The 17,548-nt window shown below is 43.5% G+C and overlaps 1 protein-coding gene across 7 annotated transcripts in view; it reads left to right on the top strand.

Moving 5' to 3' along the window:
- The window catches only part of PHTF1 (putative homeodomain transcription factor 1), a 322,067-nt gene that overhangs the window by 271,064 nt on the left and 33,455 nt on the right, over positions 1-17,548 (top strand). For all 7 annotated transcript variants that reach the window (XM_069761762.1, XM_069761764.1, XM_069761758.1 and 4 more), the window contains 2 exons: positions 13,425-13,556; positions 13,647-13,733. In XM_069761762.1, coding sequence (XP_069617863.1) covers positions 13,425-13,556; positions 13,647-13,733 — 219 coding nt within the window. The remainder of the gene's footprint in view (positions 1-13,424; positions 13,557-13,646; positions 13,734-17,548) is intronic.

Here is a 17,548-nt window from a genome sequence, read left to right as displayed (position 1 = left end):
GGTGTGGATACTGTGGTGGACAGGTTGCAGCAGATTTGGACTCATGTAGTGGACAATTTGACCTTGTCCCAGGAGAAGGCTCAACGTTTCGCTAATCGCAGACGCTGTGTGGGTCCCTGACTTCGTGTTGGGGATTTGGTTTGGTTGTCATCTCGTTATATTCCTATGAAGGTTTCCTCTCCTAAGTTTAAGCCTCGTTTCATTGGCCCGTATAGGATTTCTGAGGTTCTTAATCCTGTGTCTTTTCGTTTGACCCTTCCAGATTCTTTTTCCATCCATAACGTATTCCATAGGTCATTGTTGCGGAGATACGTGGCGCCTGTGGTTCCATCTGTTGATCCTCCTGCCCCGGTTTTGGTGGAGGGGGAGTTGGAGTATATAGTGGAGAAGATTTTGGATTCTCGTGTTTCGAGACGGAAACTCCAGTATCTGGTTAAGTGGAAGGGTTATGGTCAGGAAGATAATTCCTGGGTCTTTGTCTCTGATGTCCATGCTGCCGATCTTGTTCGTGCCTTTCATATGGCTCATCCTGGTCGGCCTGGGGGCTCTGGTGAGGGTTCGGTGACCCCTCCTCAAGGGGGGGGTACTGTTGTGAATTCTGTGATCAAGCTCCCTCCTGTGGTCACGAGTGGTACTGCGGCTTCTGAGTTTCCTTCCTCAGGTGATGAGGTTAAGTCGTTAGGTGCTGCTCTATTTAACTCCAAAAAGCAAAAAAAGAATATCCAGCTCAACGAGACAGTGAAAAGTAGAAACTTGGTACTTTATTCACTTCATGTAGAAGCAGAGGATAAAAACATCAGCACAATAAGGATAAGAACACTATCTGTCTACGCGTTTCAGGTGGCAAAGCACCCTTAATCATGATATCATGATTAAGGGTGCTTTGCCACCTGAAACGCGTAGATAGATAGTGTTCTTATCCTTATTGTGCTGATGTTTTTATCCTCTGCTTCTACATGAAGTGAATAAAGTACCAAGTTTTTACTTTTCACTGTCTCGTTGAGCTGGATATTCTATTTTTGCTTTTTGGATTCCCCACGCCTTGACACAGCGTTTCCGTGCTCCGATTGGAACTGTTACTATGGTGAGCTGGATTTTCTTTTTCGTTTCTATTTAACTCCACCTAGTGCTTTGATCCTGGCCTCCAGTCAATGTTCTAGTATTGGTCTTGCTTCCTCCTGGATCGTTCCTGTGGCCTGTCTGCTCAGCAAAAGCTAAGTTCTGCTTGTGTTACTTTTGTTGCTATATTTTCTGTCCAGCTTGCTTTTTTGGTTTTGCTTGCTTGCTGGAAGCTCTGAGACGCAGAGGGAGCACCTCCGTACCGTTAGTCGGTGCGGAGGGTCTTTTTGCCCCTCTGCGTGGTTGTTTGTAGGTTTTTGTGTTGACCGCAAAGCTATCTTTCCTATCCTCGGTCTATTCAGTAAGTCGGGCCTCACTTTGCTAAATCTATTTCATCTCTGTGTTTGTATTTTCATCTTAACTCACAGTCATTATATGTGGGGGGCTGCCTTTTCCTTTGGGGAATTTCTCTGAGGCAAGGTAGGCTTATTTTTCTATCTTCAGGACTAGCTAGTTTCTCAGGCTGTGCCGAGTTGCATAGGGAGCGTTAGGCGCAATCCACGGCTACCTCTAGTGTGGTTTGATAGGTTTAGGGATTGCGGTCAGTAGAGTTTCCACGTCTCAGAGCTCGTCCTATGTTTTGTGGTTTTTGTCAGGTCACTTGTGTGCTCTGAACTTCAAGGTCCATTGTGGTTCTGAATTACCTATTCATAACAGGTTCCCTTTAGAACATGTTGCACAGATTGAGACACAGTCCTTTCCAACTTTTAGATAAACAACTTTACTATTTTCTTTACGCAGCACATCCTTATTATTCATAGCATTTACGACAGGTTTCACACTGCACATTCCTTCCTCTTTCCCTGCACTTTCCTTCTGTCACACAGCACATACCGGGGTTGAACCGTACCGCATGGTTCCTCAACATCCCACCAATTCAGGTCTGCTACGGATAGACCTTTCTTAGTTTGTTTAGCCCCAGACAAGAGATTATCAGCCTCCGAAGTCAGTGGCCACTTGGCAAGCGACCTGCCCATCTGTACTGTACTTTGCGATGACCCAGGGCACTTGTAGTCCAAGCTCACTGCATCTGAGATTGCCCTCAGCCATTTCGCCCGGTTCTGAGGGCATCTGGCCATGCTATAAGCTGCCACATACTGGAGCTACCTGCGTCCCCGTCCTGTCACTGTTTCAGTCTTTAGTCTCCTTTCTTGCTGCTGTTCTGGCCTACTGCTGTACAGGCTGGATGCTGCGGATAGCTGGGCTTCTCCCTTAGTTAACGTTGCGTGGTCACTGCTGTCGTCCCAGGCACTTAAGCCCGTGTGGACTGGCTGGGCACCCTGGGTCCCTTTTGACTGAAATGAGGAAGTTCTCCCTCTCTTAGCTGCAGCTGACCCCTCCTACATTTAACTAGTTCCTATGTGGAACTCCTATCTAGTACTATGTACACTATTCTAAGGTACTTCATCTAGTGGGCAAACTTCAGAACTATGCTTTCCCTATTTAACAAAATAGCAAATATGTACATTTGGCATATTGAAAGGCTTAACACATATACAAGAAAGACAATATATAAACATATGCGCATAGCAGCTTATAGGGACATAACAGCAATTACCATACATGAAGAGTACAATGAGAACCAAGTTGGTTCTTAAAGGGGTAGGGGTGAGTACCAGTTTTTAGATCCCCTTACATACTTACATTTGCTCATTTTGCCTTTCTACCAGCTAATTCCTCTCTGAAACATCATGTGATTAAAAACTGACTAGTTGAATCCTTCTAGTCTCTATGCAGAAACAGAAGGTCAATTTTCCCTGCATGAGTCATAAATCACTGCAAAAGTTTCTGGCAGGGGGAGGAGCTGAGCTGCTGGGTCAGGAGATGAAGAGGGGAATGATAAATGCAGGGAAACGACACTTCCTGTTTCTACACAAAGCAGAGAAAAAAGGAAGAATTAGCAGGGTAGAAAAGCAAAATGAGCAATTGTAAGTACACAGTGCTATATAATATGATGACGGCAATATATGAAGAGGATAGACACTTTGATGTGAGTACTTCTATAAGTAAATGTACAGATTTCCTTATATTTCAATTTAATACATTCCTATTTGAGTAGGGTTATTGTTTTTTTGGGAGGTGTGAACCACATTAACAGATTACCCTTTAAAGAGGCGCTGTCAGAAAGACAATCTTCATCAGAAGCTCGAAAACATTGCAGAATATTGCACTTTTCTAATCTTCATCAGAAGAATCTATTTGGACTTTGCTCTCCTCTTTCATCTGGTTTAGCAAATTTTTTCGTTCCCATAACAAAACAATGCAATTGGATTTTGTAAAGGGATAAATAGCGACTGCTGCCATTTCAATAGTCAACTATTTTCTGATCTTCTATTGTTAAAAAAATAAAAAAAAATCCATACACTGCTGTAGATCTTATAGATGTCTGCATTGAATATTTGTAAAAATTAATTAATTTTTCTAAAAAAATGTTCAAAGATTTAAGAAAACAAGCTTAAAAAACTAGAAAACTGAAGGGCATATGGTTTAAAAAAAAGTTTTTGAAAACTACTAATATTCACAAATTTACAATCACACAGAAAACAGCGTCTGGAATAAAGGCAAGCAAAGAAATATCATAGCTCACAATGATATTCTCACTTCATCATCTCGCACACAGCACTATGCAGCGAGACGCTTGCAACGTAAATGTAATACACTGTAGCTGCATGCCACGATAACCTTTAATAAAACAAAGTGAGCAGTGGTTATTAGAAGCTTCGGGCAGCCGGAGAGAAAATATTCAATTAAACTACAGGAAGGGATTACTGTAGTGTAGAATTAAAGTTCTTCCATATACTGAAAATGCATGAGGCAGTTATGAAGGGAAAAGACGCAGGAATATACAGGTTGACATTCATTTCTTAATTCTCAATGTCCAGTAATAAGTGCCACAGATGATGAAGTAATCGGAGTAAAGCCATCCATAGATGTAAAGATTAGCCTTGATCCAGCCACAATGAAATTTTTTTTTAGCAACATTAGGATGTTCTAAGCATATGAGGTTAAATTAAGTACCGCGGAATATGTTGGCGCTATATGAATAAAAATTATTATTATTAAAATTATTATTTATTGCAATGATGAGTATGCAGTATCGGACTGGAGCACCTTGGGCCCACCAAAGAAAATCATTCTTGGGACCCATTATGTAGTTACATGGAAATAAATACATAGCAATAAATGACGTTTTGGAAACACATTGAAATTTATGGTCCCTAGGCCGAGACCCTACCACATATACCCACGTAGATAATGTAATCCTACAAATAAAGAGGAGTAATAGCCCTCAAAAAACAAGAGGGTATATAAAGTGACATGAGATGAGATGGTTTAAGTATAATACAAAAGAATCTTTATTAATATAACTCACTCACATAAATAATGCGGGCATTTAGCCCAAATACAAAATACAAGACGAGTGTTTAAAATGGGGAAAATAAAGAACCAGGCGTCACTATTCACAAAGAAACCTCCAATAGACATGTAATGATCAAAAGGTGCACAGAGCTCAAAGCAAAAAATGCATATGCAATCCTCCACTGAAAGAGGTATAGTCACCCAACTCAAGTCCAAAAAATCAGTCTATATAAGTCTATATAGGACATAAACATATCCGACTGGCATGTGCTCAACAGGATCGGGGAAATTAAGTGCTGCTCGCAGTACATAGAACAGTCTATTGCTTATCCATGTGGGGAGGAGGAGCCAAGTAAAGAGTGCACACGCTAGGCCCGACGTGTGTTTCGTGTAGTTGGCTTCCTCGGGGGGCGGTGTGGACCACCCAAGCATGCAGAGAACATATAGAAAAGGCCACCAGATGTGCATGATTAGCGCTGCACTAATTGCGGCGCATGCACAGCGGACCCACGGCTGCATCACATGTCGCATCCTGCAATCCAGGCTGTGGTGCGGGTCAAGGAAAACACTTCCTGTGACATCAACTACCATCTGAGCATCCTCAGAGTATAATGCAGCCCCTCATAGGGTATAATGCAGCCATTCATAGGGTATAATGCAGTCCCTGTCATAGGGTATAACGCAGCCCCTGTCATAGGTTATAACGCAGCCCCCCTCATAGGGTATAATGCAGCCCCCCTCAAAGGGTATAATGCAGCCCCCTCAAAGGGTATAATGCAGCCCCCTCATAGAGTATAATGCAGCCCCTCATAGGGTATAATGCAGCCCCTCATAGGGTATAATGCAGTCCCTGTCATAGGGTATAACGCAGCCCCTGTCATAGGGTATAACGCAGCCCCCCTCATAGGGTATAATGCAGCCCCCCTCAAAGGGTATAATGCAGCCCCCTCAAAGGGTATAATGTAGCCCCCTCATAGAGTATAATGCAGCCCCCTCATAGGGTATAATGCAGTCCGTGTCAAAGTATAATGCAGCCCCTGTCATAGGGTATAATGCAACCCCTGTCAAAGAGTATAATGCAGCCCCCTCATAGGGTATAATGCAGCCCCCCTCAAAGGGTATAATGCAGCCCCCTCAAAGGGTATAATGCAGCCCCCTTATAGGGTATAATGCAGTCCCTGTCATAGGGTATAACGCAGCCCCTGTCATAGGGTATAACGCAGCCCCCCTCATATGGTATAATGCAGCCCCCTTATAGGGTATAATGCAGCCCCCTTATAGGGTGTGTGTATATATATATATATATATATATATATATATATACAGTACAGATCAAAAGTTTGGACACACCTTCTCATTTAAAGATTTCTCTGTATTTTCATGACTATGAAAATTGTAAATTCATACTGAAGGCATCAAAACTATGAATTAACACATGTGGAATTATATCCTTAACAAAAAAGTGTGAAACAACTGAAAATATGTCTTATATTCTAGGTTCTTCAAAGTAGCCACCTTTTGCTTTGATGACTGCTTTGCATACTCTTGGCACTCTCTTGATGAGCGTCAAGAGGTAGTCACTGGGAATGGTTTTCACTTCACAGGTGCGCCCTGTCAGGTTTAATAAGTCGGATTTCTTGCCTTATAAATGGAGTTGGGACCATCAGTTGTGTTGAGCAGAAGTCTGGTGGATACACAGCTAATAGTCCTACTGAATAGACGGTTAGAATTTGTATTATGGCAAGAAAAAAGCAGCTAAGTAAAGAAAAACGAGTGGACATCATTACTTTAAGAAATGAAGGTCAGTCAGTCCGAAAAATTGGGAAAACTTTGAAAGTGTACCCAAGTGCAGTGGCAAAAACAATCAAGCGCTACAAAGAAACTGGCTCACATGAGGACCGCCCCAGGAAAGGAAGACCAAGAGTCACCTCTGCTTTTGAGGATAAGTTTATCGGAGTCACCAGCCTCAGAAATTGCAGGTTAACAGCAGTTCAGATTAGAGACCAGGTCAATGCCACACAGAGTTCTAGCAGCAGACAAATCTCTACAACAACTGTTAAGAGGAGACTTTGCGCAGCAGGCCTTCATGGTAAAATAGCTGCTAGGAAACCACAGCTAAGGACAGGCAACAAGCAGAAGAGACTTGTTTGGGCTAAAGAACACAAGGAATGGACATTAGACCAGTGGAAATCTGTGCTTTCGTCTGAAGAGTTCAAATTTGAGATCTTTGGTTCCAACACTGTGTCTTTGTGCGACGCAGAAAAGGTGAATGGATGGACTTTACGTGCCTGGTTCCCACTGTGAAGCATGGAGGAAGAGGTGTGATGGTGTGGGGGGGCTTTGCTGGTGACACTGTTTATTTAAAATTGAAGGCATACTGAATCAGCATGGCTACCACAGCATCTTGCAGCGGCATGCTATTCCATCCAGTTTGCGTTTAGTTGGACCATCATTTATTTTTCAACAGGACAATGACCCCAAACACACCTCCAGGCTGTTTAAGGGCTATTTGAACAAGAAGGAGAGTGATGGGGTGCTACGCCAGATGACCTGGCCTCCACAGTCACCAAACCTGAACCCAATCGAGATGGTTTGGGGTGAGCTGGACCGCAGAGTGAAGGCAAAAGGGCCAACAGGTGCTAAGCATCTCTGGGAACTCCTTCAAGATTGTTGGAAGACCATTTCCGGTGACTACCTCTTTAAGCTCATCAAGAGAATGCCAAGAATGTGCAAAGCAGTCATCAAAGCAAAAGGTGGCTACTTTGAAGAACCTAGAATGTAAGACATATTTTCAGTTGTTTCACACTTTTTTGTTAAGTAGGTATATAATTCCACATGTGTTAATTCATAGTTTTGATGCCTTCAGTGTGAATTTACAATTTTCATAGTCATGAAAATACAGAAAAATCTTTAAATGAGAAGGTGTGTCCAAACTTTTGGTCTGTACTGTATATATATCAAACACAATACTCACCTCTCCTCCTCATTCCCACGCTGATTCCGTCTTTGCTCCAGTCTGTGCAACTGCACTGTCGTCTGCCCGTCACACAGGGTACGCGATGAAGTGATGTCATCGCGCACCTGCTGTGTCTGAGGCAGAGGGGAATGATGGGAGAGGGAGCGTTATTTCACTCTCTTTCCTCCATTATTGCTTTCAACTGTATCGGCATCTATGATGCCAGTTGAATGCGGCGCGCACTGGGTGACAGGGCTGGTGACTGGCCCCTCTGACTTACAACCCTATAGTGAAATATTTAGAATTGAGAGTCCTGAATTTGTCACGATTCACACCGTGACCGTCAGCCCCCCGTCACAGATCGGGGTGGCTTTAGGCCAACAGACGGCTATCACATGTGCAGGGGGGCTTATCTTAGTTATCCCTCCACTCCACAATGTGATGAAAAAATTATCTATCTACTGGCTAACACGGTACCAAGATATATTTCTTTCCTGAACCCTATAGTGGCCGCATTGGCTGGGGTCCCCTGGAGGAACAGGGGCCCTGGCCTGCCAGCCCTGATAGCGGACAGTGTTAGCTGCAGCCTGTGGCTAACGCTGCCCGCTATTAAAGTGAAATGAATATTCAAATCTCCCGCATGGGGAAGGGTGAATATTCATTCCTCTTTAACAGTGGGGACAGGCTTTAGCCGCAGCAGCCAGTTTCTGCCTCCTGTCACCCTCTGCTGCTCCGCTGACACTGGCGGGCCCCCATAGCAGTTGAATGGTGTGCCACTATTAGCGACACACCACTGGCTGGGGGCCCCTGGAGCAGCAGGGGCCCTAAGCAGCTGCTGGCCCTGTATGCCAGCAGGTGTCAGTGCCTGGGCCCATCGGAGAATCTTCCGGTTTTCCCTGTGGGTATGTTTGCCCAATTATTATGCCAAATTAAATGTAATCTGTCAGTATCAGTAGGTTTTTGCTATATAATCTGATAGAAGCATGATGTAGGGACATAAACCCCGATTGCAGGTAGTTTACTGGGTGCATCAGTTAATAAATCACAGTTTTCTCTTGCAGATTTAACAGAGCTCAAAATGTGGAGCTCTGTAACCCCGTCCCCACCACTGATTGTCAATCTTATATATAATTGTCTAAGGGTCACTTCCGTCTGTCTGTCTGTCCTTCTGTCATGGTTATTCATTCGCTGATTGGTCTCCCCAGCTGCCTGTCATGGCTGCCGCGACCAATCAGCGACGGGCACAGTCCGGAAAAAAATGGCCGATCCTTACTCCCCGCAGTCAGTGCCTGTCGCCCGCATACTCCCCTCCGGTCACCGCTAACACAGGGCTAATGCCGCCAGTAATGGACCGCGTTATGCCACGGGAAACGCACTCCGTTACCGCCGCTATTAACCCTGTGTGTCCCCAACTTTTTACTATTGACGCTGCCTATGCGGCATCAATAGTAAAAAAATGTAATGTTAAAAATAATAATAAAAAAAAAAACCTGCTATACTTACCCTCCATAGTCTCTCGCACCGGCTGCCATCTTCCGTTGCAGGTTCCGCTGGCAAAGATGGTATGGGAGAAGGACCTGCCATGACGTCACAGTCATGTGACCGCGACGTCATCACAGGCCCTGTGCGCCTGCACGAGAAGGACCTGCCATGACGTCATGGTCATGTGACCGCGATGTCATCACAGGCCCTGCGTGCCTGCGCTAGAAAGACCTGCCATAACGTCATGGTCATGTGACCGCAACGTCATCACAGGTCCTGCGCCCATACCAACCCTGGGACCGGAAGCTGCCATAGACTACAAGGGACCCTCGGAAAGGTGAGTATATGTTTATTTTTTATTTTTTAACCTCTGACAAACCTGGCTGGGCAATATACTACGTAACAGGCAAAAATACTAGGTGGCTCTGTGCTGTATACTACTTCGCTGTGCAATATACTATGTGGCTCTGTGCTGTAAACTACGTCACTGGGCAATATACTACGTGACTGGCCAATATACTACGTGGCTCTGTGCTGTATACTACATCGCTGTGCAATATACTACATAGCTCTGTGCTGTATACTACATCACTGGGCAATATACTACGTCACTGGCAATATACTACATCACTGGGCAATATACTACGTCACTAGGCAATATACTACGTAACTGGGCAATATACTACGTTGCTGCGCAATATACTACGTCACTAGGCAATATACTACATAACTGGGCAATATACTACGTGGCTGGGCAATATACTACGTCACTGGGCAATATACTACGTGGTTGGGCAATATACTACGTGACTGGGCAAAATAATACGTCACTGGGCAATATACTACGTGGTTGGGCAATATACTACGTCACTGGGCAATATACTACGTCACTGGGCAATATACTACGTAGCTGGGCAATATACTACGTGTCTGGGCAATATACTACGTCACTGGGCAATATACTACGTGTCTGGGAAATATACTACGTGGCTGGACAATATACTACATGGCTGGGCAATATACTATGTGGCTGGGCAATATACTACGTGGCTGGGCAACATACTACGTGGCTGGGCAATATACTACGTGGCTGGGCAATATACTACGTGTCTGAGCAATATACTACGTGTCTGGGCAATATACTACGTGGGCTGTGCAATATACTACGTGGACATGCATATTCTAGAATACCCGATGTGTTAGAATCGGGCCACCATCTAGTATACAATAAGCTACCAGATAGTTGCTAACAGTGCTGGGGTACTGTTGGACCAGGGGACACATGACACCTAGTCCTTGTAATGATAATCTCTTGCTGATGATTTTATTGTAACAACAACACACTGCCTAGGAAATGACACATCGCTGGAATCAGGCTCTCAGTCTGTAAGAAGAGGAAAGCCATGGTTTGAGAGACAGTGTGAAGCAGCCTTGATAGGAGGGCATAGGTAGTACTTTGTGTGAAGAGAGGCTATGAAAAAAGTCTGAGAGCGTTTCCTTGGTAGGAAAGAAGGGCATGTGAAGCATTCTGCTGCAGCAGAAGGAATATGGAGCAGTATTTGAGAAAGAACAGTGTCACGACTCTATTGTTGGGTGTCCCGGGACCAGGGCCTCCTTCTCTGTTCCTAATACTAAGGACCCCCTCGCTCACCCTGTTTCTGATGGGGAAGATGCTGGGGCCATGTACCTTGCCATAGCTCCTAAATTCGCCCTCAGTCTGTACCCTTTTCCCACCCAGGGAAGAGGGGAGTAGTAGTGTACGGTAATACACCAACCAGACTAACAAGGTAATGCAATCAGGGATAAAGGAAAAAAACAATCATACAAATATACTCAAATAAGCAATAGAGGTAAACACCAGGGAGTGGAGGATGGGATGAAACCAAAACTAGGAAAAGAAGGGAAATTTAGCACACAACCAAAACCTAGCAACAGTCTTAGGTAAATCCACCTAACGCCTTCTCAAACAACAACCACAAACCACCATCTCCTAGCGATGCAGCATGAAGCCAGTGCTGGCAATGAGTGCTTGCCAGAGCCCAGAATATATAGGAGAGGGGAGTGGCCAACAGTAAACAGCCAGGAATCTTAATGCAGGAAAGCTTGCAACTGAGCAGATTAACCCCTTCACTGCTAAAAGAAACCAGCACCATTTAATATGAAGGTGAAGTGTTTATAAACAGGAGGAGGAGAAATCAGACGGTGCAGAGAAATGGAGTGCCATTAAGGCAGTCATTGTGAAAAAAAAGCATAGGATGTATTTCCTCTGAAGAAAAGACATAGAAATCTGTCTGTGAGAGAAACAGGTGACAATGAATCAAATATGTGAGAAAACGAGGGGCAAATGAAGCAGTCTGTGATAAGAGAAAATGGGTAGCAGTATGCTGAAGAAAGGCATAGGTGTATAGTGGATATAAAAAAGAGTTTACACACCCATGATACTGTAAATTGCCAATTTTTTCTAGAAAAAATAATCATGTCAAGAAGAATCATTTCAGAACTTTTTCCACCTTTAATATCACTCGTAATCTGTACAATTGAACGCAAAAACAAACTGAAATCTTTTTGGCTGGAAAAAAGAGAAGTAAAAATCTAAAATAATGTGGTTGCATAAATATGCACATCATTAAACTAATGTACAATTTGAATTTATGACATCATTTAGTCATATTATGTATGAGTCTAAATATATCAGCATGGCACATTTAGCAATGGCTACAAATCTGTCAGATTGAGTTGTCATCTCCTGTGTAGATCTTCATCTGATCAACCAACATATTTTAAATTTGATTTAAGTCTGGATTCTAGGTGTGCCATTTCAAAACTGTAATCTTCTAACAAAGCAATTCTTTTTTTGATTTGAAGGTATTCTTTGGGTCATTGACCTGCTGATGGATTACATTTTTCTTCATCTTTAGCTTTTTAGCAGAGGCCTAAAGGTTATGTTGCACAACTGACTGATATTTGGAACCATTCATAATTCCCTCTGCCTTTACTAAAGTCTCAGTTCTAGCTGCTGAAAAACAGTTCCAAAGCAAACTTCTGCCTCCACCAAGCTTCACTGTGGGTATGGTGTTCTGTTGATGATGTGCAGTGTTAGATTTGTCCAAAACATATCTTTTGCAATTATGGTCAAAAAGTTCACGCTTGTTCTCATCAGACCATAGAATGTTTTCCCATATGCTTTTGGCAGACTTATGTTTTGGCAAAGCATAGCAAGGTTTGTATATTTTTCTTTGTAAGAAAAAGCTTCCATTTTACTGCATTTGACAACAATCTTCCCTATTCTTCATATCTGGAGTAGAGGCAGTACTGGTGACTGTGTTATGAAAAGATGAGAGTTCATAGAGGGGTTGTAATGATACACAGCTAAATTCAGCTTCACTGCCTCTTCTCCCACACTGACTCATGTGCAATCAAAGCTATGTTATTACAACTCACACACTAAGAAACCTGCTCTAAGGTACTGTGGGGCATGTTCTTCGTTCCCATGAATGTTGTTGCCTGCTTATGATTGGTCAGCATCACAGAGGGGAAAAAGTAAACACCCCCAGTGAAAGCTCTCTAACAATACCCACTTGAACTTTTCAAAAATTAACTCATTAGAAGCCAAAAAGAAAGCAAAAATTTTATCTAAAAATACAAATAACTTTTAACCTTTACAAAATGTTTTTTTCAGAATGATGAGAGGAGTCTGGAAGCTACTATCTCCTTATAGAGAACACTAGGCTGAGCTGAGCATTCATGTGTATGTGGGAGTTGAGAGAGACAGTTGTCAGAAGAAGGACAGATCATCAATATCATATCAGTGGAGTCTGACACTGGCCTTTATCACCAATCAACTGTTACCGGGTCCAGCACCCGGCCATTATAAATAGTGTTCGGAGTGAAACACCACCACTACAACACACTATTTGGTGACTGCTCCCAGGTACTGAAGATTACTCCCTTACACTGTTTACAACCAGTTGCTACTGGAGCTGGTAACAAAAGATCAATGAGGGTGCCAAGTGTTGGACCTCCACTGATCTGATATCGGTGACCTATCAAACAGGCTGATTTCAATTGAGGCAAACCCCCTTTTTTTTAATCAGAATTCTGCTTTTTTTTATTTTACAAAATATTTTATATAGTAGCTGAATTAAACTTTTTATTTTACTTGGTGGCTTTATTTGATGTTTGAATGGTGCATTATACAATTGAAGAAATACCAGCAACCAATAAAGTTTGCTTCAATAATATACGATGTTTGATATTTCGTGTATGTTTTTTTTTTTTGCATCACCATTTGTTGTAACAAAATAATATATTGAAGTTATAAATTTTATAGAGGTGCAATGCTTAGTAGTACACAATGTGTATTGCTGTGAGAAATACATTTGTATACACATATATGCAATATCTCTTTGTGACCTTCTTTTTACAGCCGTCCTTTGTAACGGTAAATTACAACGATGGTTTCTTCCTCTTCTGCTCAACATAACACATTCCTTGTTTTCACCTGTAGAGATTTTTGATCGCTAAGTTATTTAGCCATATCACCTCTGCCAGGAAGGCTCTGAAATCGGAAATTCCACACTTCCGACTGAAGAAGGTGCAGAATATTAAAATGTGGCTCTCCCTACGGTCTTACTTAAAGGTGAGCTAAGGTGTTACACAGCTACTTTACATGATATATAAACTTCCTCCACCCCTGAATAGCTTATTTTTTCCATTTTCTTCATACCAGAGACGAGGACCCCAGAGATCAGTGGACGTTATTGTATCTTCAGTTTATTTGGTAACCCTCTCTATTGCCTTCATTTGCTGTGCTCAGGTTAGTATTCACTATATAGACAAAGTTATGTGCCAAACATATTCAGATGTGACCTTTCTTAACCTGTTTCTAAGGGCAGAGACTGCCGTATTTCGTGCTTGAGAATCTTGCTCAGGTCAGGAGAGGTGCCAGGCCAGTGCATGCAGTGCGATGCGATTCTTGCAGGAGAAATACGGCAGTCAGATTCTGCCCTTAATATGATTTATCCCATGCTGTATAACAAGAATTAATGAATGCATGATAATAACCTTATACCTATATTTTTCAGACTATAAGATGCACTAGACAATAAAGCGCACTCCAAATTTAGAGGAAGAAAATAGGAAAAAAATAATTTTTAAATTTTTAATGTGATTATAGGGGTCCAACTTAGAGTCTGAATTTAGCTTACCGGAGGGGTGGCAGCAGTGGAACAGGGTCACAGGAGGCAGGAGCAAGGTTGCCACTGCAGGAAGCCAGCGGTGGCAGGAGTGGGGCAATGCTGAGGGCCCTGAGCTGGGAGGAGGGAGTGTCCTGGCGGTGCAAGGCTGGAGCCAATAATCTCCCAAAGGTGGGCTTTGGTAAAATGTCAGCGGTGCCATTTTACCCTTGTGAAAATGTAAAATCTGGAGCTAAAAAGATTGAAATGAAACGGCGATAGAAATTAGCAAAGCCCAAAAATTTTTGAAGACCCTTCACAGATGTGGGTTGGATCCAGTCATGAATAGCTTGCACCTTAACAGGATCCATTTCTATAGAAGAGGGAGAAAAAACAAAACCCAAAAAAGAGACCTTCTGAACTCCGAATAGGCACTTAGACCCCTTCAAAAATAAAGCATTATCACGAAGGATCTGGAACACCATCCTGACCTGCTTCACATGAGACTCCCAATCATTGGAAAAAATCAAAATATCATCCAAATATACGACCATGAATTTATCAAGATAATTGCGGAAAATATCATGCAATATATCACTTCTCCCCTTTGCCTCAAAACTACTGGAACAACATGTCCATCTTGAACTGTCCTCCCATCTATCTTCCTGCTCCTTCTTTGACCGCTTTCAATCAGGCTTCCGGTCACACCACTCCACTGAAACTGCCCTAACTAAGGTCACCAATGACCTATTAACCGCCAAGAGCAAGCGACACTACTCTATCCTCCTCCTCCTGGACCTGTCCTCTGCCTTTGACACAGTGGACCATTCCCTGCTGCTGCAGACCCTCTCATCCCTTGGAATCACAGACTTGGCCCTATCCTGGATCTCGTCATACCTAACTGACCGTACATTCAGCGTCTCCCACTCACACACCACCTCCTCACCTCGCCCCCTATCTGTCAGAGTCCCGCAAGATTCAGTTCTAGGACCCCTGCTCTTCTCCATTTACACCTTTGGCCTGGGACAGCTCATAGAATCTCACAGCTTTCAGTATCATCTCTATGCTGACGACACACAGATCTACATCTCTGGACCAGATATTACCACCCTACTAACCAGAATCCCTCTATGTCTGTCTGCTATTTCATCCTTCTTCTCCACTAGATTTCTAAAACTTAACATGGACAAAACAGAATTCATCATCTTTCCCCCATCTCACACGACCTCCCCAACGAACCTATCCATTACAGTAAACGGCTGCCCACTCTCCCCAGTCCCACAAGTCCGCTGTCTTAGGGTAATCCTTGACACTGATCTCTCTTTTAAACCACATCTCCAAACCCTTTCCACTTCCTGCCGCCTCCAACTCAAAAATATTTCACGGATCCGCACATTCCTAAACCAAGAATCCGCAAAGACCCTAGTCCATGCCCTCATCATCTCCCGCCTTGACTACTGTAACCTACTGCTCTGTGGCCTCCCCTCTAACACTCTTGCACCCCTCCAATCTATTCTAAACTCTGCTGCCCACTAATCTACCTGTCCCCCCGCTATTCCCCGGCCTCTCCCCTCTGTCAATCCCTGCACTGGCTCCCCATCACCCAGAGACTCCAGTACAAAAGCCTAACCATGACACACAAAGCCATCCACAACCTGTCTCCTCCATACATCTGCGACCTCGTCTCCCGGTACTCTCCTGCACGCAACCTCCGATCCTCACAAGATCTCCTTCTCTACTCCCCTATTATCTCCTCTTCCCACAATCGCATACAAGATTTCTCTCGTGCATCCCCCCTACTCTGGAATTCTCTACCACAACATATCAGACTCTCGCCTACCATCGAAACCTTCAAAAAGAACCTGAAGACCCACCTCTTCCGACAAGCCTACAACCTGCAGTAACCACCGATCGACCAAACCGCTGCACGGCCAGCTCTATCCTACCTACTGTATCCTCACCCATCCCTTGTAGATTGTGAGCCCTCGCGGGCAGGGTCCTCTCTCCTCCTGTACCAGTTGTGCCTTGTATTGTTCAAGATTATTGTACTTGTTTTATTATGTTTACCCCTCCTCACATGTAAAGCGCCATGGAATAAATGGCGCTATAATAATAAATAATAATAATAATAATAATGCATGAAAGACTGGAACACAGATGGAGCATTAGAGAGCCCAAATGGCATCACAAGGTATTCAAAATGGCCTTCGGGCGTATTAAATGCAGTTTTCCATTCGTCACCCTGTTTAATACGAACAAGATTATATGCCCCTCGGAGGTCAATCTTAGTAAACCAACTAGCCCCCTTAATCTGAGCAAACAAATCAGTAAGCAAAGGCAAGGGGTATTGGAATTTGACCGTGATCTTATTAAGAAGACGATAATCAATACAGGGTCTCAAGGAGCCATCCTTCTTAGCAACAAAAAAGAAACCCGCTCCCAATGGTGACGAAGAGGGCCGAATATGCCCTTTCTCCAAAGATTCCTTAACATAGCTCCGCATGGCGGCATGCTCTGGCACAGACAGATTGAAAAGTCGGCCCTTAGGGAACTTACAACCAGGAATCAAGTTAATAGCACAATCACAGTCCCTATGTGGAGGAAGGGAACTGGACTTGGGCTCATCAAATACATCCTGGAAATCCGACAAAAACTCAGGGACCTCAGAAGAGGGGGAAGAGGAAATTGACATCAAAGGAACGTCACTATGTACCCCTTGACAACCCCAACTAGTCACAGACATAGTTTTCCAATCCAGCACCAGATTATGTTCCTGTAACCATGGAAATCCCAGCACAACAACATCATGCAGGTTATGCAACACCAGAAAACGGCAATCTTCCTGATGTGCAGGAGCCATGTACATAGTCATCTGTGTCCAGTACTGAGGTTTATCCTTAGCCAAGGGTGTAGCATCAATGCCCCTTAAAGGAATAGGGCTCTGCAAAGGCTGCAAGGAAAAACCACAGCACCTGGCAAATTCTAAGTCCATTAAGTTCAGGGCAGCGCCTGAATCCCCAAATGCCATGACAGAAAAGGACGACAATGAGCAAATCAGGGTCACAGATAAGAGAAATTTAGGCTGTATAGTACTAATGGTAAAAGACCTAGCGACTCTCTTAGTACGCTTAGGGCAATCAGAGATAACATGAGCAGAATCACCACAGTAAAAACACAGCCTATTCTGACGTCTGAATTCCTGCCGTTCTATTCTAGTCAAAATCCTATCACATTGCATAAGTTCAGGACTATGCTCAGAGGATACTGCCATATGGTGCACAGCTTTGCGCTCGCGCAGACGCCGATCAATCTGAATGGCTAGAGACATAGATTCGTTCAAACCGGCAGGCGTAGGAAAGCCCACCATAACATCTTTAAGGGTTTCAGAAAGACCTTTTCTGAAAATAGCAGCCAGAGCCTCTTCATTCCATTTAGTGAGCACAGACCATTTTCTAAA

The sequence above is a fragment of the Ranitomeya imitator genome, chromosome 3 (genome assembly GCF_032444005.1).
Source record: "Ranitomeya imitator isolate aRanImi1 chromosome 3, aRanImi1.pri, whole genome shotgun sequence".
Lineage (NCBI taxonomy): Eukaryota > Metazoa > Chordata > Amphibia > Anura > Dendrobatidae > Ranitomeya > Ranitomeya imitator.
Note: the sequence above shows the minus strand (reverse complement) of the source record. Positions and strands in the feature narration are given on the sequence as shown.